This window comes from Mytilus californianus, unplaced genomic scaffold (genome assembly GCF_021869535.1).
Source record: "Mytilus californianus isolate M0D057914Y unplaced genomic scaffold, xbMytCali1.0.p SCAF_5, whole genome shotgun sequence".
In the NCBI taxonomy this organism is placed as follows: domain Eukaryota; kingdom Metazoa; phylum Mollusca; class Bivalvia; order Mytilida; family Mytilidae; genus Mytilus; species Mytilus californianus.
The window spans coordinates 80,606,264-80,629,549 of NW_026262701.1; the positions used below are offsets into that span (position 1 = coordinate 80,606,264).

Here is a 23,286-nt window from a genome sequence, read left to right on the forward strand (position 1 = left end):
TTATAGCCGACTTTACGGTATGGGTTTTTCTCATTGTTGAATGCCGTACGGTTGCCTATAATTGCTTACATCCACTTCATTTGAACTTTGGTGGATAGTTGTCTCATTGGCAATCATACCACAACTCCTTATTTTTATATAAACCACTACACGAAAATATCTTACTTATTGAATTGCCGAAAATATAGTCTTTTGTGCTAAGCTAGGATGCGTATAGAAAACACCAACCATTCAACAAATAACACATGTTGTTCAATGGTCAGCACACAGGTCCCAAGGACTGACTAGTTCAGAGATTTAAACCAGGCTTAGTGTATTAAATAACTCAAAAATGCTCCAAATGTCTTTTATTATAAATACAATTTTGAATAATTTCACATCATAAATATTCATAACAAAGAATTTCTCGACAAAATATGTAAAATGCACAAACATTTGTATGGTAATATTATTGTATAACAACTGAAAAACAAAGTGACAATACACAATTTATAATCATTGTAATAGCACTTAAATACTTGGGTTTCTTAATTGTCTCTGAATAATAACATATGTAAATAATAAAATGTAAAACATAAGACTGTAACACGTTACATAGCACTTTTTCATAATAAAATTCAAATTATTTAGCACTTATGATTTCAATACTTTATAAAATAACACTTTTTCATAACAAAATAAAAATATATAGCACTTATGTTTTCAAGACTATATAAAATAGCACGCTACATGGCATAATAAAATTCAAAATTTTTAGTACTTATTACCATTTCAAGACTTAATAAAATAGCACTTATTTACACACTTTCAGTACAATACAATATGTCATGTTACTCTCCTTATCAGGTGGAATAATAAAACAGTAGAGTTATCTATCTTCTTACAATAATCGTGGTTATATAAAGTAAACCTCTCAGATGTGCCGAGGTATAATTATAATTATTCTAAGAGTCCTAACATATTTGTAATGCCTACTGTATTCGTTTAAAACTTTTTTTCGGGTATTGGGATATGGTAAATCTCTTTGTTACTAGAACGTGTAATATAGGTGCCCTTGTTAATTTTATCATTTTTGTAATAGAAATTTTCCTTTGTTTAGTATCAAACATAATGAAACTTGAATAGTATCGCTATTCCAGAAACCTGTATTATTCCAATATAACCTCAAAATTTGCTGCAATATTTTCTGGTATAGTGCAAAATCGTCAAACAATGATGAGGTTAAAAGGTAGCTATATAAAACATACGTAGATTTGTTATGCTTGAATATTAGACACCAGAGAACAAGGATGTAAATTAGCATAGAAAAAATGACTATCTTGATTGCATGAGTATTACTTAAAAGTGAAGTGACTCGTATCGAAATACATCTTTAGAACCCAATGCAGAATTGATAAAATGACTTATTAAAAGAATTGTACAATGTCGCTGCAATTGAACACCAATTTTAAAAACATTAAATATTGCATGTTGTAAAATATCGGAGACACCGGGAACCATATATTACACAAGTACATAGGATGAGATTCCCGATTATGGATCTAAAGTTTATTATTACTAATTTTTAAATGATGCTCGGACTGTTCTGTCGCCAAGTGGAACAGGTGGCCTATAGTTGTCTACTATAGAGTTACGTCCACATTTCAGGCTACGTAGTGCCTGTAACTACAAATACAAAAACAGTTGTTATCATATGAAATTCTTTTTTATTTATATTGTGTCATAGATCAAACTTATTCGTTCAGTGTATATTTACTTGTTTTTGTGTATTGTCTTTTTGATCGAGTTAATTAATTTCAATTGATATTTTATTGTGTGTCTTTTTATGTTTTAATGTTAAACCACTGTTTCAGGTTAGGATAAAGGTTGGCGCCTGTTAAAACGTTTAAACCCGCTGCATTTTTATGCATCTGTCTTAAGTCAGAAGCCTGTTGTTCAGTGGTTGTCGTTTGTTGGTGTGGTTCATAAGTGTTTCTCGTTTTTATATAGATTAGACCTTTGGTTTTCCTGTTTGATTTGTTTTACACTAGTCTTTTTGAGGCCCTTTATAGCTTGCTGTTCGGTGTGAGCCAAGGCTCCGTGTTGAATGCCGTACTTTGACCTATAATTGTTTACTTTTTACACATTGTGACTTGGATGGATAGTTGTCTCATTGGCACTTATACCACATCTTCTTATTTATATTTATTATCATAAAAGTAAACAAGATACTCGTGACACATACAATTAATAACAACTACAAAAAATAAACTGATTTATAAAGTGATTAAAATCGCGTGCTTCAAAAATTGCCCGAAGTTAACACTAGACTGTCTTTATATGTCCATTACGTCATCATTGTGCATGCTCTAAGTCGTTTATATACATTCTTGGCTTTCCCGATGATGGCAAATCTGTTGTATAAATTGTTTGTCTTTAGCAATTCATAATTTTACATAAAAGCCAATATGACTGGTACACACCAGAATGAATCAACCCGACCAACAGCTCATCGTTCAGCTTAAAGATTTGAGAACAGAACTTTTGTCGCGTCATGTGAGCCTTAGGCGATGACAGTACATGTAGCTAATTATATAAGTTCATTGCTGTGATAGATTTTGTTATTCTTTTGAAAAAAATAGGAAATTATAATATCGCTATATTCCTATTTTTGCTTTCTCATAAAGCTTCACAACTGGTGTATTTCCAGGAAATTTTATACATTTCTGATTCCAATTTGACTTCTTCAAGCAATTTTCAAAATGCGAAGCGCATTGATACTTTTTACCAGTCGTAAACGTATATATATTGTTCGACAGTTTTTTCTGCATAAATCAACAAATTGATATTCAGTCACCTGATTCATTTTTTAAAATTAAATACTTACTTGTTCATTGGACATTTCAATTGGATCTTGAAAGACAATCCATGTCACGCTTTCATATAATGGTGGCGTTGTCAAAGAACCCAGGTAGGTCCAATATTTTGTCAGATCAGCTGTTGAAAACCATTATACATGTATATCATTAATATCGTATATATAGCAATAGTTCAGACCCGATATCAATATGACTTAAGCATTATAGGGAAACAATGAGAGAAACCATCTTTTTGTTTTTATCGTTATAAATGGATTTACAGAAGCAATTGAATTTAAAACCAACATAATGGTCCATAATGAGAGATGCCATTGTAATTCCAGATTATGAGATACAGTCACAACTGTATGTAGAGATCACCTTTAGAACCAGAGAAAACTGAAGCACAAGGCAAGGTGACCTTTGAAATGAGGTTAAAATGCATAGATACTTGTATTTCTACTACGGGACAAAAGAAGGCGACATAACAAGACAAGTGGTGACCGTTATAGCAGGGTTGACTATGTGTCCTTTTTTCATATAATTTTATTAGCCTATTTACAGTTCTATCATGTTGAAAGAAACTTACAGTTGAGAAGACTGACCATGTCTAAATCACAAGCCATATTACATGTTTTCCCCTCCGCTGTAATACTACACAAGGTGGTATCTGTCAATTCTTTCATACCGAGATGCTTAGCCCCAGGCTGAAAATTGGAAATGCATTTTTATTGGAATTTGTTGGCACAGAGTATCAACATTTGTTCTAATTTATTAGGATTTGTTCTTCGAGGATAATGTCCACTCTGTAGCCAGTATTAGCATGATTTACTGCTTCATACTTATTTTCCAGTTTAGATAATACTACTGCAGTAAACCTGTTGTTGCAAGTTATTTAGATATAGCTGAACAGATATGACTCTCGCTTTTTTTTTTTGGCTTGTGTAAATTTCTGTCTAAAAATACATAAAGCGCTTACTAAAATCTGTATAAAACGTATATTTTCGTGGGCCAGCGAGAACTCTGAGATACTTATTACGTAAAACAGCCTTAATTGAATTGATTGTTGTTTGCGTAAGACAAGTAACAAATAATTAATATTCATATTTAAAAAGAGAAATTATTCAGCAATACAGAAATACCTGAAGGTAGGTTTTGAAGATAGACCGGGATAAAGTGACAAAACTGCATATAATAGAGCATATGACTCTTCAAAAATTAGATGGAAAGTTTAGAGTTTTAGAAAACTTTCCATCTTTTGTTTTCAATTAATTTGTATGAAGTTCAAGATTATTGACTTGTAACTTTAACTTTTCTGAAAACGATGTTCGGTGTTTGTATAACAATCAAGATTTTTGAAAATTAGCATAGCTAGCGATGCCATTTTACACCAGACTGCTCATACTGATGCACGATATTTATAATCCAAAATATTTATTGATTTAAACATTTTATTTTTTTTTACATATATTTTATTATCTAGGTTTTGTGTTCGGTAAAAAAACAACATGCTCTGTTTAAATTCACAGCCACTTCTGATCGGAATGAGGACGTTAAATCCCGATACCTCAAATAGAGTGGGTCATACCCTCTTCATGTTAAACAACTCTCGACAACTCTTGAGAGGTCCATAGGCGGCCTGTTGCTAGGCAAAATGTCTGCACTTATTGAACATAAAAAATATACTCCTTTTTCATCAAAAGTCTGAATGTCTCGCCATTCATCCCGGTACAAACATAATGTGCTTTACCCCCTTTTTATGTGTTTATTTGATTAGTTTTCGTCTTGAATACTTGCCCCTGGACACTAAGCAAACAACAATTAATCCATTCAAAAATGATTGTAAATGACGTTCATATAAACTGTGATGAAAATACATATAACTTGTGGAATTCTATTTATACGAGAGTAAATTGTTGTTTTATACGGATGTATATCAAATCTTCGAAAAATGTATACACAAAAATGCAGTTCGTACAATTTTTGGCTGAATCCAAGACGAAATATTTATATATGCGCATTTAGATGCAGGATTATTTCAAATAGAGACGTAAGCTTATTTTACTGTGTATACGCACACTCAGTAAGTCTTCACTGTAATTTATTAATTAGAGTATGTAGTCCTAATGAAAAAAAGTCATTAGAGTTGAGTATATGAAACGAGCATCACGTCAGGTGCCACATATGGATCATGATATGCTTACCTTTCCAGAGCACCTGAAATCATGCCCGGTTTCTGGTTGGCCACTTGTTGTCTTAGTTTTCTATGTAGAGTTTAAGACTGTTGTTTGTCTTTTGACCGTTTTTCGGTTTTTTTTGCCATGGTATTGTCGTTTTCTTCGACCTTCGATTGTTTATTCTCATTTAGGTGTCTTCTACCTCTGTTAGAAAAACTTTACCTCATATATTGAATATAGTAGTATGAAAACACAATAGAAATAGAGGCAAGCGGATATAGCTCCACTCTCCACTACATACCTTGATAAAAAATCCAAACACTGCAAGGCCATCTGGTTTATCTACAGCCGCTCCAAAATTGGGATATTTGGTATTGTAATGTACTAAATGCAGCTGAAATAAAAAATACTTTCATGGTTCTATGCAATATTTTAATTTAATTACAACATTCATTAATATATTTCATTGTCAAAACTGAAGTAGGTCTTCAGTCTTAATTTGAAAATGTCTAATAAACAATTATATGCGCTTATAAAACAAGTAAAAACTTTACCGAGCATATCAGACGATAATAAAATTTCTTTTTTTTTAAATAGGAAATTTGAAAAAAAAACCATATAAACGTTTGTTATATCTTCAATTCGACACTTAAAAGTAGTTTACAGGTGCTGTTGTATACATACTAGTCAATTGCACTGTGACAAACAATTATCAACTTTTATTTAGTATTTTTCTTCATATGACTTATAAGGTAACGCATGCATATAAATTAAACACTCATGTCTGTTTACCTGAACTTTACTATTTCCAATGAAAACATAAAACAACGCAGACATATTATTTGTTTTCCGTAGAACTTTCAATCTATGTCACTTGCAACTTTAAAATATTCATTTTAAATATGCTTATGGCTCCTTATTTCCTATTTAACTGATAATTTACCTCTGCAGCGTACATCTTGCCATTGATTGTGTGTTCAGAACCTTTGTTGTCATCTGCTCCCCAATGAAAATGAAACTGTTCTAACCTGTATGTCCCTGTTAAAGGGCCTCCTTTAATTTCTGAAATATCAAAAACGCTTTTCAGTGTTTTTAAAATTCATGCAATTAAAATACAATTATTAAGTTAAATTTGTAAAAGGAAAATCAAAAGGTTGTGAAAAAGTGCAAGTTATCTACAACTGGCTTGATATATCATTACAAAAACGTGGAGTTCCAGGGGAGGGGTTATTCCTATGAGGAGGCGTGCTAAAATATGAGCTGAACTTTTAAGAAATAGTATATACGACAGGCTTTAATTTTTTAGATGAAATATATCAAATTAGGTTTTGAGTTCTGACATCCTACAGCAAATAGGCTGCTAGCTGTGATAAATTGTTACATTTTGCAGCTTGTCTTTTATAGATATATATATATATAGTTCTTCATTTTAGTCCTTTTTTTTTGCAATTCATTGCCACAATCTGACAAAAAATTAAATATTTGATATATGCTAAAGAAATAATGAAGTTATGTACTAATCTACCCTCCCTTTTCCCGGAACTGGACTTTTTGCTATTAAGTTTAATATTTACATGCATGTTGTCCATATCATTTTGGGATCGCAAGTGTGTATATTCTATAACTCAATGAAAATGATTAACACTGTACAGTTCCAGTAACTATTTATATTCTAATCTAAGTACCTGATGATTTGGTTGCTTGTACTTTTACTGATTTTCCTGTGTTCATTGCTTCAGCTTTTTGTTCTTTTTCATATTTGACAACCAATGGAGAATTTGCTAATTGTTGATCAAAGGTTATCTTGTCTGGAACAATGTCGATTGGCGATTGTCTTTTCCCGTTGGCAATAGGGAACTGCTTACACCAAGTACATGGTCCTAATAAAAAATGTGTTTGCATCGTTAATTTATCTTGCCATTTAACTTCAAACGTTGTAAAATGAACACTTTAAGCAACGTTTAGCAAAGAACAATCTGTGAAGTAAAATATTATAATTTTTGCGGCTTGTCCATAAAAATCGTATTTTTAAAATCTCGTCTAAAAGCGGGTTCAGAAAGTAAAAACAGACATAGAATAATCTATTTATTGTTCCATCCTAAACTTATGACTTTCTCATTTTTATGTTATCTATTGTGCCAAATATATATGTAGTTGTCCAGGCACCGAAAATGTGCACGCTTTTTAATTTGTAAAGATAAATAGCATGCATTAAATGTATTTCATTAGTTGTTTATAAATAAGTTGATATATCTAGCAGCAATAACACAAAGATTTGTTTATATCTTTATCTATTTTAAAATAGATCTGTTTACCTAATCTTTTATATCTTTACTCTTCCTTGATTTAACCCAATTGTTTTAGTGTAGTGTTCTTATTCCAGGCCGTGCAGATTAAATGTCCCAAGTATTTCAAGGTGTTTGCTTTTGTGTCTTATCGCTTTACTTTATAACTCAAATACTTGTCAGAAGCCAAGGATTTTTCCCGCGTTGTACGATGATTTTTAAACAAATAAAGTTGAGTGATGACCATTTGTTATGTTGTTTTCGTTTTTAATAGAGTTGTTTTGATAGCAATACTAATAAAAAAGTATAATACATAAATATAATTATTGCGTATACGCTTTAATGATTAGTTTTCCTTTTCAATATATCCTTGTAGTCTTGTAAGTTGATGGAACATTAAACTTGTGGAATTTCATTTTTGAAATAATAAAATGTTTTAATTTAACATTCAGAATACAAATGAAGTAAGAGAAAGAATAAAATACTAGAATGTAATTATTTGTTATTCCGATCCCAAAGGTTAAACGGAAAGACCCGTGTTGATAAGGCGTGCGTCCATTTGGCTTAAATAAATTCTGTCTCATGTTTGGAATGTATCGTGCTCTTTGTGATTCAGCTGCTTTGACGAATCCACAGTATTAGAGTTATCATTTGAATTTGTTTTAACACATTAACAAAATGTGGGAGAGAGAACGTTTCACTCATATTTAGATATTTTACTGCTACGTATTTGCTTTGCATTGAAATGAGAAATATTAACCAAAAGACAATATATATGCACATGAGTCTCTCAGCCAATTAAAACAAGGATTTCTTGCATGACACATAGAGGATTTTTCCCTAAAATTTCCACAATAGAGACTATTAAACATAATATGTAGAAATCGTTTTCAGAACCAATTAAAGTCATTTAAACCCGCTGCATTTGTTTGCACCTGTCCTAAGTCAGGAATCTGATGTTCAGTAGTTGTCGTTTGCTGATGTGGTTCATAAGTGTTTCTCGTTTTTTATATAGATTAGACCGTTGGTTTTCCCGTTTGAATGGTTTTACACTAGTTATTTTTGGGGCCCTTTATAACTTACTGTTCGGTGTGAGCCAAGGCTCCGTGTTGAAGACCGTACATTGACCTATAATGGTTTACTTTTACAAATTGTGACTTGGATTGAGAGTTGTCTCATTGGCACTCATACCATATCTTCTTATATCTATTTATAACAGGAATGTTCCTTGAATGGTATTTATATTGTATTTAGTATTTAGGTGTTGATTGTGATTCCGTTATGGATGCAAGTTTGTGGAAGTCCATGGGAAATTAGTGGAAAACTGCAAGACCAGTTGAAACCAAGTACGACTGGAAGGTTCCTTTCAAAGCCCCGAGGTTTACTAGAAAATTTGGAGATTTCTAACCGATTGATTGTTTGTTACATAAAAGTTCATGGGTTTACATGTTTTAAGGATGTAAACCAATTACTACAGTAAATCAACAATGTACTAGGTATTGAAATATGGTCATCTGAACTTTTCCCATCCAGCTTTAAAACCTATGATAAAGAGGGCGTCAGTTATGCTCTCCGAGATGCATAACTACGCTGCCACGTCAGTTCGGAATGGGAATTTCCATCCCGAGCCTTTCGTTGATAACAGTCCAATGATTTATGCCCGTTAAATAACATTTATATATATATATATATTCTTTGACTGGTCCGTACTTGACTAGTGTCGCGACAGCAAAACAAATTTTCCCCTATCCAATATGTTTCCGCCATTCATCACGGTCAGATTCCTTCCTTGTCTTTTGGATTGATAATTAATTGATATGATGAGGAAAAATAGCTCCATGTGGTACCTACTGTTCTTTGTCCTGTACATTTTTTATTCGATCTGAGATTCTTCATATGACGAAAGGTGGTCAACAGGGACACAATTTTGCCCTTAGTTTCCAATACATTTGTTGCACGTATAAGAACACTTTCTCATCTACGAATCTGCGACAAATATCCTTTTACAATTGATTTTCAGTAAGAAACGAAAGGTATCTTAGCAAATGAATACTAAATTGTCTCTTGCTTCACATGTTACGTATTAGTTTATAAAACCATGGAAGTAATAGTTAATATTACTTCCATGATAAAACATACACGGTTTGTTACTTTTGATCTTAAAAAAAAAGAAACTCGAGTTATAAATGTCAAACTTCTACTGTTAAGCGAAATTATCATTCTTTTGCTTCAAGCAATTTAAAAAAAAGTTCTAAGAATTTATTACAATGAATAGGAAATGTTCAACCGAGGTTACGACTTTCACCTTAGAACAACCTTATTGAATATTCATGATACAACCTTTAGTAGTTTGTAACACTCTTAAAATATAATAAAGGTCATATCAAAGTTATTCAAAGCCATCTAGTGATCAATTTTTTTTTAACTTTTCGATTTATTGCACGAGCTCAAAATGTCTATAACGTCTATAACGTTACAAGTAACACTTTGGCTATCTATTTTTTACTAATGCGCGATATCATAAAAGGGTAGTAGACATTCTGTTGTTTAAATTATACTTATTTCCAAAATGACATTTCTCAGTTCAGAGTTTGAAATGAGAATTATGAAGATGGAAGTGAGAAATGTCAAGATAAAAATGAGAAAAGTCAAATTTCAAATGAGAAATTTTGACAACAGAATGCCACTTCCGGTTTTTTTCGCTGAAAATAGCAAATGAAGCAATTTCAATAATAAAATAACTTCAGATTTTAATGTAAATATACGTTCCAACTTCAAAAGATCATCGTGTAACATGCAGTAGAGTGTTACGCTGCATGTTGCTAAGAATGTTTAGCTATATAAACTACCACAAAAGATCTACATGGTCTTAGTTCTTACTGATATTAATTTTGACAAAAAATTAGCGTTTTTTACCACCATGTATCTATTTTGGCGACCATCGACTTTTTTACGACTAACAGGACTCTGAAATTACAGACAGAGCAGTTATGCTTATATGGAGGCAAAATTGTGTCCCTATACATGTTGACCTCCTTTCTTCACATGAAGAATTTTTGACCGAATGACAATGTACCTGACAATCATATATTTCTTTAATCAAATGAACAGTAGCTATCCCATGGAACTAATTATCTTCCCATATCAATTCATTATCAGGATAGTTTTGGTTTTTGTCTTTTTACAACCTGTTCCAGAACTGGCTTAGTATTGTATTTATAAATATAAGCACAACAATGTTAAATCTGCAAATTTGCGAAAGCAAACTTTTGTTCTTCCCTCGCCGGGATTCGAACTCATGCTATTGGGATATCGAGACAACACCGCCTGCACTGTGTCCAGCGCTCTAGACCGCTCGGCCACCTAGACTGATTAATATATATATATTAATATCCAGAAATTCATTCGGACGCACCAAATTTATCTATCTTTTCTCTGATTTGTTTTAGTTGATTTGTAAGTGTACTCATGTTGCACATACTTTGTGTATGATTGTAATTGAAGAATGAAACGACATTTGAACTAGAAAAAACTTACCATTGTCGTTTCCGTATCCCCACGACATTTTGTTATAAAAGATTTAAAACCTGAAACATAAAATGACATAATTTAGAAAATGCTTATCTTTTTAAATTCATATGTATAATTATATGTGATCCCGCAAATATATGTAGTAAACATAATATTAAAATAATTTTCTGCAACACATTATCAAATTCTCTTTAGATATTTGATTATTTTAAAGGAAGATGACAAGCGATGGTAAATAAAACACAAGGGCATGGCACAAGTAAAAAAAAAAGTAAACAAAATTTGTAAAAAAGCAGCTGAAGATTGAACAAAACGAAATCCGTTAAAACCGAAGAAGCTTGGAGAAAAAATATGACCGCTTAATCAGAGGTAACTACTTATATCGATAAAGGAGAAGGAATGATAAGGCCATTTTTTGGGCCCTTTAATTCGAAAATTAGAAAGGTCTTGGATCTATCACGTAACATTCCTTAGATGTTCACAAGACATTAGTCTGTCAGATAAGAGGTTTAAACTGTGTCTTTCATATTTTTCTAGTGCTTATTTTTCGTCCATAGTATGCAAATCTGCTAAAACTGCCAAACTGTCCGGATTTCTATCAAGGATATAGATATCAACAAGACCTAAAACAAAATGATATTATTCCTACCGGTTACCATATACAATTATATTCAATTTTGAGAAAATCCCCTTTTTTTCTTGACTAAAATTAAATGTCAAATATAGTTAAAAACTATGTGTAACTGAATTACCATTTTAGAACAAAATACGGATAAGCCAATTTCGACATAATTATTACATCACAACGGACATTTGTGTTCTAAAGTATATCATGCTCGGGTCCAGGACTGGATGTAGGGGAGCATCCTGAGAATAAGGAATAAGACTCTTATTTTGACGCAAAAATGGCTGAATAAATTCACCTTTATTACATTAAAAAAAAAATGTGTGTTTTTTTTTTTTGGGGGGGGGGGGGGTGCGCCCCGCCTGAATCTGAACGTGCATATAGATTATTTTTACATATATACTTTAAATTTCGGAGGCCAGATAATACCTCTTTACAGTTTTATTTGTTTTTAAAAGATCGAATTGAAAATGTTTCACACTATAAGTACCTTATAGTCTTCCTTTGAAATACAATACATGACTATAGCACAATGTTAATTTTATTGATTTTTCTTAAAAGAAGCTTATGTTGAAAAAGATAGTATTTTTAAAAGTACCATGTTCGAATTTAGATCAGTTTGACACTCTGGGAAATTTTGGAAAATCAAATCTTTCAACAATAAATTCTATAAATTCTATATCTACCTCAATAACTACTTAATCCTTAATATCAATTTCCCCTTCAATGCAACTACATTCACGTCATTTACACAAGTATACTTAAGGTACTTTAATCAAGTACTCTGCTTAACCTGCTTTTGTATGTAAAAAAATCATGTCAAAAATAACATAACGATTTATTATTATGTCAACATGTCAAAACTTCCATCATAAAAACTACCGCTGAAACCAAAAATAAAAATAAACAAAAGGATGCTAAATTAATCGATTTATGGTACAGTGGACACGTTTTGATTTTTATAGTACATTCTTTGTTTGTTTGTTTTTGCAAATACAAAGATAACCGTCATATGAATATAACTTCCGTTGGTTGTCATGGGTTTAATATTATCCAGCTTGCGGTTTTTGCCTTACGAGGGACAGTTAAATCTTCGCAATGTTTATATTGTTCGCGTTTCATTTCATTATACAATTCAAATAAAAACAAATACAGCGTGAACTGTTTGCAAAGAGTAAATATCGCAGTGAAAAGGTTTTTAGTTCATATAACTTCTTGTAGACTGCGCCATGGTGTCATTAAATGTAATTGGATACCCATCATATATAAAAATAAAAAGATGTGGTATGATTGCCAATGAGACAACTCTCCACAAGAGGCTATATCTTATAAAATAATGTTAAATCCTGAAAGATAACTGTACCAATTAGACGTACTGGAGAGCCAAGCTCCCAAAATGATATATGTACATGTATTTATATACATGTACAAAGCTACGAAAGTAAACACATTGCCTATTTAGCAATTTGGTTGGAAACACACACCAATATCATTCAAGGCAGTCATAGTTGTACAGCAAATTACATAGGTACAACTTCGTACATTTTAATAAGTTTACGGCACGGACCTTCCAGACTGGCAGACATTTCAACCTTAATCGCGACACACTACGGTGTTGACCAACAAATAATACCAAGTATCATTAAAATCTTTTAACGCATTTAATGTTTTGAACCGGGTACGACTTACACGGACAGACTAGACAGTGATTCCTGTATACCCCCGAATTTCGTCAAGTAGGGTATAATTATTGAAAAAAACTATCACCTTGCATTTAACATCAAATCATTGTTCAAATTATAATTATATACCACATCAGACTAACACCCTCAGGGGTAAATTTAAATACATACACGAGCAAAACAGCCCACGCACCATCAAAAGTGCGACGCTGATTATATTAGTTACATCTTAATTGTAAATTTTAAAATTTAGTAGTATTTGTGGCAGTTTACTTGCAAACTACCTCGTCAAAGGTAACGTTTTTGTTAAGGTCATGCAAGGGTTTTGTTAGGTGTTCCCAGACACAACAGCCATTTAGTTGACACTAACAGTACCATTCACTAAAATACAAACGGCAGACGCTTGACCGCTGATCATGAACGCTGTTGAAATTTAAATTGTATGTTGTATATAATTGTGAATAGAACAACTAGCTAGGTGCTATACGGTCAATTTAATTATTCACTCCAATACCTTTGCATTACCCTTGTTAAAAAATGATGATGGATGACTTTTTAATAACGTTAGCAAAAAAAGTGCATTTACCGTCAAATTTTATTCCAAATAGATAAATATGAACCGCAAAATGAACAACATAACTAAAATCTGATTTTTATTTAAATCAATAAAACTCAAACGGACTATAGATTGATTGATTCTTGGTTGCTTAACGTCCAGTAGCAAATATTTCGTGCATGTTCAGGACGATCATGACTAAAGTGTCTTCTTACCTAAATGCCTTCACGTGGTAAATAAGAGTTTAGAATCGTAAGTTTGTTTAAGACATTTTTTGTTAAGTATATAGATTCGACACCCTGTTAGATGTATATGATATACAATGGATATAAATACGCAATATATGACTACTTTTTCATTTCTTTTAAATCAAATCTTCTTTAAATACAGTCGAATCGAATATGATACAGTATGTCAACTGGAAATGTAACAACAAAAAATAATTTGTATCTTTATCTTTGTCATGACTAAATGAGAAAGTCACAATGCATCGGTTCAGTTATAGCAATTGATGGCGTATCTTTTTTGGTCAAATATGTCATGCATTTCTTTATAACCGTTTTTTATCTTTATATGCAGGACAGTTTAAAAGTGGGAGGTAAAACTAGATTGTGTTCATATTTCAGAACTACATGGACGTTATGCTATTGATCACGTGTCTTTGCTTGGTTTATAATCAGATCATGGATGTGTGCCCTTTTTTTACCTGTAACGACATTTGTGATCCAAACATGATGGAACACCTACGCTTTAAATGTTTTACGTTGACCGGACAGTTGTGCTTTTCGCCTGAAAGCAACACTATGGGTTGAGCAAACATCATACAGTAAACGAATCACAAATGGTGCAGAGCAGTAAAACCATTTACAAAGTGGGGCGTCCGTTTTACTGTGTGGGATGTATAAATATGCAGACACGTCCGGTCAGAATGGGGTCGTTAAATCCGGATCCTCGCGTTGAGATAGCGTCACGCTCTCTGTGCGTTCAGAATCCTTACATTAACTCTCTTAGGGTCTGTGGGTTGCCTTCAAAATGTTTGTCCTTATCCAATATACCCTATTATTTTCAAGAAGCATTTCAAATTGCTCGCCCATCATCCCGGTCGACCGCTACTACAGTGCCTACTTATTGTATTTATTATTAACCTGTTGGCGTCCTGAACATGCATGAAATATTTGCCACTAGACGTAAAGTAAACAACAATAAATAATTCATTAAATGTTGAACAAAATGACTTTACTCCTCCTGGTTAAACCTATCGGTCCTTATCCCTGTAGAAAAAAATCTTGTTTAAAAGCATTATGTCATAAAAATTCAAAACACAAATTTCCTATCAAATAATGCAAACGTCCTGCGCCACAGATGGTGGCTCTGACTTGTCCCTTTTAAAAGTCAAAAGTAAAGTCATATGAAACATTTTTAATTCTATAAAAAAATTGAATATGTTTTATATACTTGAATCGGGCTAAGTTGTATTATAAAGCAAGTGTACATGGATGGACTTTCTGGTGAATATCAAAATCTTCAGAAATGTACTGCTATTGAATTATTGTCTTCCCGTATTCTTATTCGTCGATATTTATCCGCTCGTTAGAACTTCGACCACCGCACAGCACATGTGCGAGGGAAAACCGTGATGACAGAATTTAAACAAACGTGCACTGGAAGGTAAATAGTAATAATTGATTCTTAAATAACATATTAAATACACAAAATCGTTTAACAACAGTTATTGAAAAGTTTATTAAACACATGGGAACGCATAGAAAAATATTAAAAATTAACATCGCTCTTTCAATTCACTTATTTTTTACATGCTCCACATGCTTCTGTGTTGATTGTTTATCAATGTCACGATCCGACAAACTTCGGCAACTAACTCGAAAGTTAATGAGCCTTCGATCAACAATCACTGAAAATACGTTATAGATTCATAATAAATGTTAAAAACGTGCATAGAGGACATAGTTTAGTATATATGCATGCATTGGTTCAATAATTTTCTGAACTTTAAATGTTTTGAAAATCGTTTCATATGACTTTAAATCCATTAATAAAAACTTTTTATTTAAAATGATGATGGATGACTTTTTAATAACGTAAGCAAACAAGTGCATTTACCGTCAAATTTTATTCCAAATAGATAAATATGAACCGCAAAATAAACAACATAACTAAAATCTGATTTTTATTTAAATCAATAAAACTCAAACGGACTATAGATTGATTGATTCTTGGTTGCTTAACGTCCAGTGGCAAATATTTCGTGCATGTTCAGGACGATCATAACTAAAGTATCTTCTTACCTAAATGCCTTCACGTGGTAAATAAGAGTTTAGAATCGTAAGTTTGTTTAAGAAATTTTGTTTAAGTATATAGAGTCGACACCCTGTTAGATGTATATGATATAAAATGGATATAAATCCGCAATATATGACTCCTTTTTCATTTCTTTTAAATCAAATCTTCTTTAAATACAGTCAAATCGAATATGATACAGTATGCCAATTGGAATAGCAACAACAAAAGTGAATTTGTATCTCTATCTTTGTCATGACTAAATGAGAAAGTCACAATGCATCGGTTCAGTTATAGCAATTGATGGCGTATTTTTTTGGTCAAATATGTCATGCATTTCTTTATAACCGTTTTTTATCTTTATACTTTTTTAGTATGCAGGCAGTTTAAAAGTGGGAGGTAAAACTAGATTGTGTTCATATTTCAGAACTACATGGACGTTATGCTATTGATCACGTGTCTTTGCTTGGTTTATAATCAGATCATGGATGTGTGCCCTTTTTGATCTGTAACGACATTTGTGATCCAAACATGATGGAACACCTACGCTTTTAATGTTTTACGTTGACCGGACAGTTGTGCTTTTCGCCTGAAAGCAACACTATGGGTTGAGCAAACATCATACAGTAAACGAATCACAAATGGTGCAGAGCAGTAAAACCATTTACAAAGTGGGGCGTCCGTTTGACTGTGTGGGATGTATAAATATGCAGATACGTCCGGTCAGAATGGGGTCGTTAAATCCGGATCCTCGCGTTGATATAGTGTCACGCTCTCTGTGCGTTCAGAATCCTTACATTAACTCTTTTATGGTCTGTGGGTGGCCTTCAAAATGTTTGTCCTTATCCAATATACCCTATTATTTCCAAGAAGCATTTCAAATTGCTCGCCCATCATCCCGGTCGACCGCTACTACAGTACCTACCTATTGTATTTATTATTTACTTGTTGGTGTCCTGAACATGCACGAAATATTTGCCACTAGACGTAAAGTAAACAACAATAAATAATTCATTACATGTTTAACAAAATGACTTTACTCCTCCTGGTTAAACCTGTCGGTCCTTATCCTTGTAGAAAAGAATCTTTTTAAAAGCATTATGTCATAAAAATTCAAAACACAAACTTCCTATCAAAAAATGCAAACGTCCTGCGCCACAGATGGTGGCTCTGACTTGTCCCTTTTAAAAGTCAAAAGTAAAGTCATATGAAACTTCAAATTTAAAAAAAAAGTTGAATATGTTTTATATACTTGAATTGCTAAGTTGTATTATAAAGCAATTGTACATGGACTTTCTTGTGGATATCAAAATCTTCAGAAATGTACTGCTATTGAATTATTGTCTTCCCGTATTCTTATTCGTCGATATTTATCCGCTCGTTAGAACTTCGACCACCGCACAGCACATGTGCGAGGGAAAACCGTGATGACAGAATTTAAACAAACGTGCACTGGAAGGTATATAGTAATAATTGATTCTTAAATAACATGTTAAATACACAAAATCGTTTAACAACAGTTATTGAAAAGTTTATTAAACACATGGGAACGCATAGAAAAATATAAAAAAATAAAATCGCTCTTTTAATTCACTTATTTTTTACATGCTCCACATGCTTCTGTGTTGATTGTTTATCAATGTCACGAGCCGGCAAACTTCGGCAACTTACTCGAAAGTTAATGAGCTTGCGATCAACAATCACTGAAAATACGTTATAGATTCGTAATAAATGTTAAAAACGTGCACAGAGGACATAGTTTAGTATATATGCATGCATTGGTTCAATAATTTCCTGAACTTTAAATGTTTTGAAATTCGTTTCATATGACTTTAAATCCATTAATAAAAACTTTTAATTTAAAAGATTTTATGCTTTTAAAAGATCTTATGCTACCAAGTGCCAACAGTTTTCAAAACCTGTCTAGACAATGATGGATGTAACATCTTGATCAATATAAGTAGTTGAAATTGATATTTGTTACATTTTCCGTTCCTTCATTTATTTGAACTAAAATATTCTCAAGTGGTGAAGCGATTAAAATCATCAGTTATCGACCTTTTTCTTTTTCCCACCAAAGTCAAGTGAATATCAATATGTAAAATAGACAATGATGGGTGTAACTTCTTGATCAATATAAGTAGTTGAAATTGATATTTGTTACATTTTCCGTTCCTTCATTTATTTGAACTAAAATAATCTCAATTGTTGAAGCGATAAAAATCATCAGTTATCGACCTTTTTCTTTTTCCCACCAAAGTCAAGTGAATATCAATATGTAAAATTAAAAAAACCTGAAATATTCTATCTTGGCTGTCCAGATATTTTAATTTCAACAGCAATAATCATATTAATACCATGATATGAGCTTATTTTTATTTCCCCAAAAAGTAATTTATCATGCAAATTATTACATATTTGTACCGGAAAGGCTGTACATGTATTGTAAGAAACAAAACGAATTAAACATTTTTTTAAATTTCAGAGATCCATAACATTCTGTTCTCTTTTCATATCCAATAAGTATTTTATTGACCAAAGTGTAAAAAGTCAAAAATTATTTAAAAAAAAAATTACTTACGTTAACTGTATGAGTTATTAAACCTGAATGACAATACAGAGATGATTCATTTACTACTAAACAAAAACTATCGACGTTTAAAAATCTATCTATACCTTTGGATCTTTTGATATCTCTCAAGTTGAACAAACTAATACTGACATGACTTTGAAGGAAGGTGATCTTCAACGATGTCAAGGCTTAATTTTAAATTTTGACAATATTTTAACACGACGACAATAAAACCGTAAGACAATTCATTCAAATATCTTTTAAACAATGTATGTTAATTATGTAAGATCCAACGCCTAGATAATGCAACATCGGAAATTTAAGTTGCATTTTTATTTTTGCATCGACAAGGAGGGGCTTACTGTTTTAGTTATTTAGTTATTTCTTTATAGGAATAGATTGCATAAATAAATAAAACACTTTAAATTTAAGGTGGTACCAAACACCTTGACTAAAATTATTTTAGCTCGTTTAATTTTCATACAGTTTATGACAAAATATTTACTTTGACCCTTTGACAAAAGTATAAAAATTTCAAAAAACTTGAACCAAACACTTTATTGGAAAAATTTCATTGGATATATAGCAGTTTGACAAACACTGATTTTGATCATTAAGAAGCTTAATATTTCCTTAACAATAGAATGTGATTAAAACGTTCAGCTGATTTTTACAGAGTTATCTCCCTGTAGTGTTTTGTACCACCTTAAACGTTATTTCTGCATTTAAATTGGTGATGTCACATTGAATATACGTTCTAATGGCAAATATGAAATGTAATATTTAAATTCTTAAACTCCGTCTGATATTTAGCACAAAATCAGATCTTTGGTAGTTAAATGATTTCCTTCTCTCGGCGAGATTTGAACCCATGCAACTGTGAAATCATGGTACTGTGTCTGCACTGTGTACAGCGATCCAGACCACTCGGCCAACTAGGCTTAAAAAAATGTAGATATCGTTAGTCGAGTGCCACCTTTCCACGTCGGCTGCATTTAGGTTTGGAATACTTTACGGATTGACTGATTTGTCGGCAAGATAAATTTGGTTCCTCCGTTGCACTTTTCTGGATTTATTATCAGGAACGCTCAACCAAAAAGATTTGAAAGCCATGGATATAACTTGAGTTAATGAGGGTCCATATGACTAAAAGGGACCTAAATAGAACAACCAAATACATCCAAGGAAAACTTTGTCTGAGGGAGTTGGAACATGTGTTTCGTAATAGGTTAAGAGTTTAGCTTATGATACCCTGGGGGACCAGCTAGTAGTCTCCCAGCATCGGTATCGACCTAGCGCTTTTCTGGTCTAACAAGACAATTTACATGCATATATATTCGCCTGTTTAGCACAACAATGTTAAATCTGCAAATTTGTGGTACAATCATGTTTCAAAAATTATTAACATCACCAGTTCGAATTAACAGATGAGGTCACAAACCTTTATGATTGTTTAAGTAATGAGATATAGATTTTGACTAGACTTTAGTTGATTTGAACTTAAATTGACATATACATACTTGTCTTATTATTGCTCATGATTGTAATTTGGTCTCGTTCATTTTCTGTTTTTTGTGTGTTTTGACCTATACCCAAATTGCCTTTTATTGAAATTAAAAATTACTTCTTGGTTCCTGATTTCGAGCCACTTGAAATTAGAATTTCAGGTTTTATCAATTTTCGATCTAATAATATCTAATGCTGTGAAAAAATTTCTACGAAAATGCATATTCTCAACTCCCATGCAATTGTATTTGTAAAAGAAGAGAGTAATTAAAAGATAAAATCATGATTTTTATTACTTTAAAAAAAAACATACCTTCAGCTAAAATATACGTCCGTGCACTTATCAAAGTACATACATATGCCTGACGATCACTTGATTAATTAGATAATTTTTATGGATTTATCAGTTTTATCAATTATGAACTTTTTTTATGAAATTATCGGTTTAATCATGAACTTTGTAAATTCACTTTAAATCAAGCGTCCAACACCTCAGTGCAAAGAACCATTATAATTTTCGGTTTTTAATATGTAGTTTAGTTTTTATTGCTTCCAATATTCTTACCTTAGCTTCAAAGTTGTTGACTGAGAGCTTAGAGCTTCCCCGGTGAAATAAAAAATCCAGAATAACTCTTTTTCACACCAGACATCGTATGATTGAACTAGCTGTTTGGTATGGCTATGTGCCAAATGTTCAGTGTATTGGTTTTTAAAGGTCTGTAGTAGTGTTTGTTAGTACTCGGACGTTGTCGGTAATTTACGCCCACACTTCGGCTTTTCTTCAAACAAAACGTTAACCCCTTTTAACTGGTATATTCGTTTGTGTAGAAAGATTCAAGTTGAATTAGAAATAAAGGGAGTTTAAAATTGCGATTTTCCGATTAAGTTGACCATAGTTATGCTAATTTATTTCGTGTCTATTCTGCTTGAAACCACATATAAAAAATTAACAAACGTCGAAGATACCAATAATAACGCATAAAACGGAAATCAACATTAGAATAAGAACACCTGCTCATAAAAAGACTACGACATCCTTAGAATTTAACAAATTTAACGTTTTTTGTCAAATGGATTTTTTCACGTATCATTATTGAAGAAATATCAAATAACTATATAAAACTCTGTCTAATGGGCTAATGATCACTTATCATGTCATCACTGTTACTTTACAAATTAGATGTAAACAGGACTGAAAACATAAATTACAATCTTGTGAAAATCAAAAATTTTATAACATTCACTTTTTCAGTATTACCATGTACATTTATTTGGCAAATTACAAAGACAATAATTGTCATGTTTGTCTACATGAACATTCTGTGCAACTGTTCTACACAATATAACAAGTTATATCAGCTAAACTCTAAGAACCTTCCACAGACCAAACATTAACCCGAAATGACAATACAAGAATTGGTAATTTTAATAAAAATTGAAGAAAAGCAGAATTCTGTCCACATTTTCAGTGCATATAATAATGTACTTCAATATAATGTTCTATAAAATAAAAACGTTTTATCGTGTAAACAGACGCGTGTTCGACAGGAAAAAAAACTCTACACCATTTGAGAATTTCCCTAAAATTGTCCAAAAACATTTTATGAAAAATTGGGAAAATCAAAATCTTTCGCACTTGCACAATTTTTTGGGCACAATGAAAAGGTACAAGTATGTAAGCTTTACGAGGAATTTGGCAGACAACTTCTGTGCCTCATATTGGTAATTTCTCCATAACTGGTATTTAAAAAAAAAATTAAGTTAAACAAATTAGAATCCTGTCGACATGCATAATTTTATTATATACAAATGTCCACATGTTCTACTAAATAATAAGGGTTTACCATATAAACTGTAAAAGAGAGGCGATAGATACCAAAGGGACAGTCAAACTCATAAGTCAAGAACAAACTGACAACGGAATGGCAAAAAACGAAAAGCGACCAAAAAACAAAGAACCGTATACAGAACACAACATAGAAAACAAGAGACTGAGCAACACGTGCCAAAAACCGGGGATGATCTCAGGTGCTCTGGGAGGGTAAGCAGATCATGCTCAACATGTAGCACCTGTCGTGTTGCTCATGTAAGTACAAACCCGGTGATAAGTCTAATTCGGTAGGCTACATTCGAGGACAAGAGAACGTAAAGGAAGTATGAGAGACAAACAATGTACCCTTTTTGGGAAAATTCCAACTGTTCTATAAAACAAAAATATCTTGCCTTTTAAATTGTAAGTGAAGCTCGACGGACACACCATATACCTATTATGTGGATAGACGTACAGACTGAATGAGGTAAATTCATACCGACGCCCCAAAAAAAATATTCTAAGTATATTTCAACATCAGATGTGTTCTTGGATTTTTGTATGATTATTAAGGTTGTCCGGGTTTGGCTATACTGTTAGCCCTTTTTGGTTATATCTGCTCATCAACATTTGCATTAGGATTTTGATTTTCAATCACTTCGACAATATATTAATTGTCGACTGCAGTAAAATTTGGAACGTTTAATGTTATTGTAACTACAGAATAAAAATTATCAAGGCATGTTTTAGACTTTGTGAAAAACGATTAGACTAGTTATATAAATCAGTAATTAAGATATTAGAATAAACAAATTATGTCATTACTGTAACGTTCATTAGCCATTAAATCAGCTTTAACAAAAGTGAAAATAATCATTTCAGATAAAAAATATATAAATAAAACATCGATAAATTATGTAAAGATATACATACCTACAGTGGCGAAAAATATCCGTAAACTTATCAAGGTAAGTAACGTATATTTAACTTTTATTTGACTAGATGATCGTGTATTCCTAGGCGTTCTTTAGATGTCCTGTGTGATTCAAGATTTACATTTGTTCTACATAAATGATAAATTTATTGTATAATGGATCAAAAATAGGGTTATTGGGACATCTTATGATAACCAAACAGAAGTCATTACGTTTAAAATATAGTATTATGCATGTTGGTATTCAAGTTAAAATGGAATTTCTATATCTTAATCATTATTCGATTGAGTAATTATTGGTTGCTTAACGTACAGTGGGAAATATTTCATGCATGTTCAGGACGATAACAAATTTACAATAAATACAATAGGTAGGTCCTGTAAAAGAGGGACGAAAGATACCAGAGGGACAGTCAAATTCATAATTCGAAAACAAGCTGACAACGCCATGGCCAAAAATAAAAAGACAAACA

The 23,286-nt window shown here is 32.1% G+C and overlaps 1 protein-coding gene across 5 annotated transcripts; it reads right to left on the reverse strand.

Moving 5' to 3' along the window:
• Positions 1-332: 332 nt before the first annotated feature.
• On the reverse strand, positions 333-22,916 carry LOC127703143 (carbonic anhydrase 2-like). 5 transcript variants are annotated; one of them, XM_052207636.1, is made up of 8 exons: positions 22,813-22,916; positions 10,837-10,886; positions 6,700-6,894; positions 5,958-6,076; positions 5,316-5,408; positions 3,427-3,544; positions 2,867-2,976; positions 333-1,665 (listed from the first exon to the last, which is right to left on the reverse strand). In XM_052207636.1, the coding sequence occupies exons 2-8, from the start codon at positions 10,862-10,864 to the stop codon at positions 1,558-1,560; spliced, it is 771 nt and encodes a 256-aa protein (XP_052063596.1). In that variant the 5' UTR covers positions 10,865-10,886; positions 22,813-22,916; the 3' UTR covers positions 333-1,557. The 5 variants fall into 5 exon arrangements, with proteins under 5 accessions (XP_052063596.1, XP_052063595.1, XP_052063598.1 ...); XM_052207635.1 differs by lacking the exon at positions 22,813-22,916 and adding an exon at positions 20,635-21,022; XM_052207638.1 differs by lacking the exon at positions 22,813-22,916 and adding an exon at positions 20,383-20,443.
• Positions 22,917-23,286: the final 370 nt, after the last annotated feature.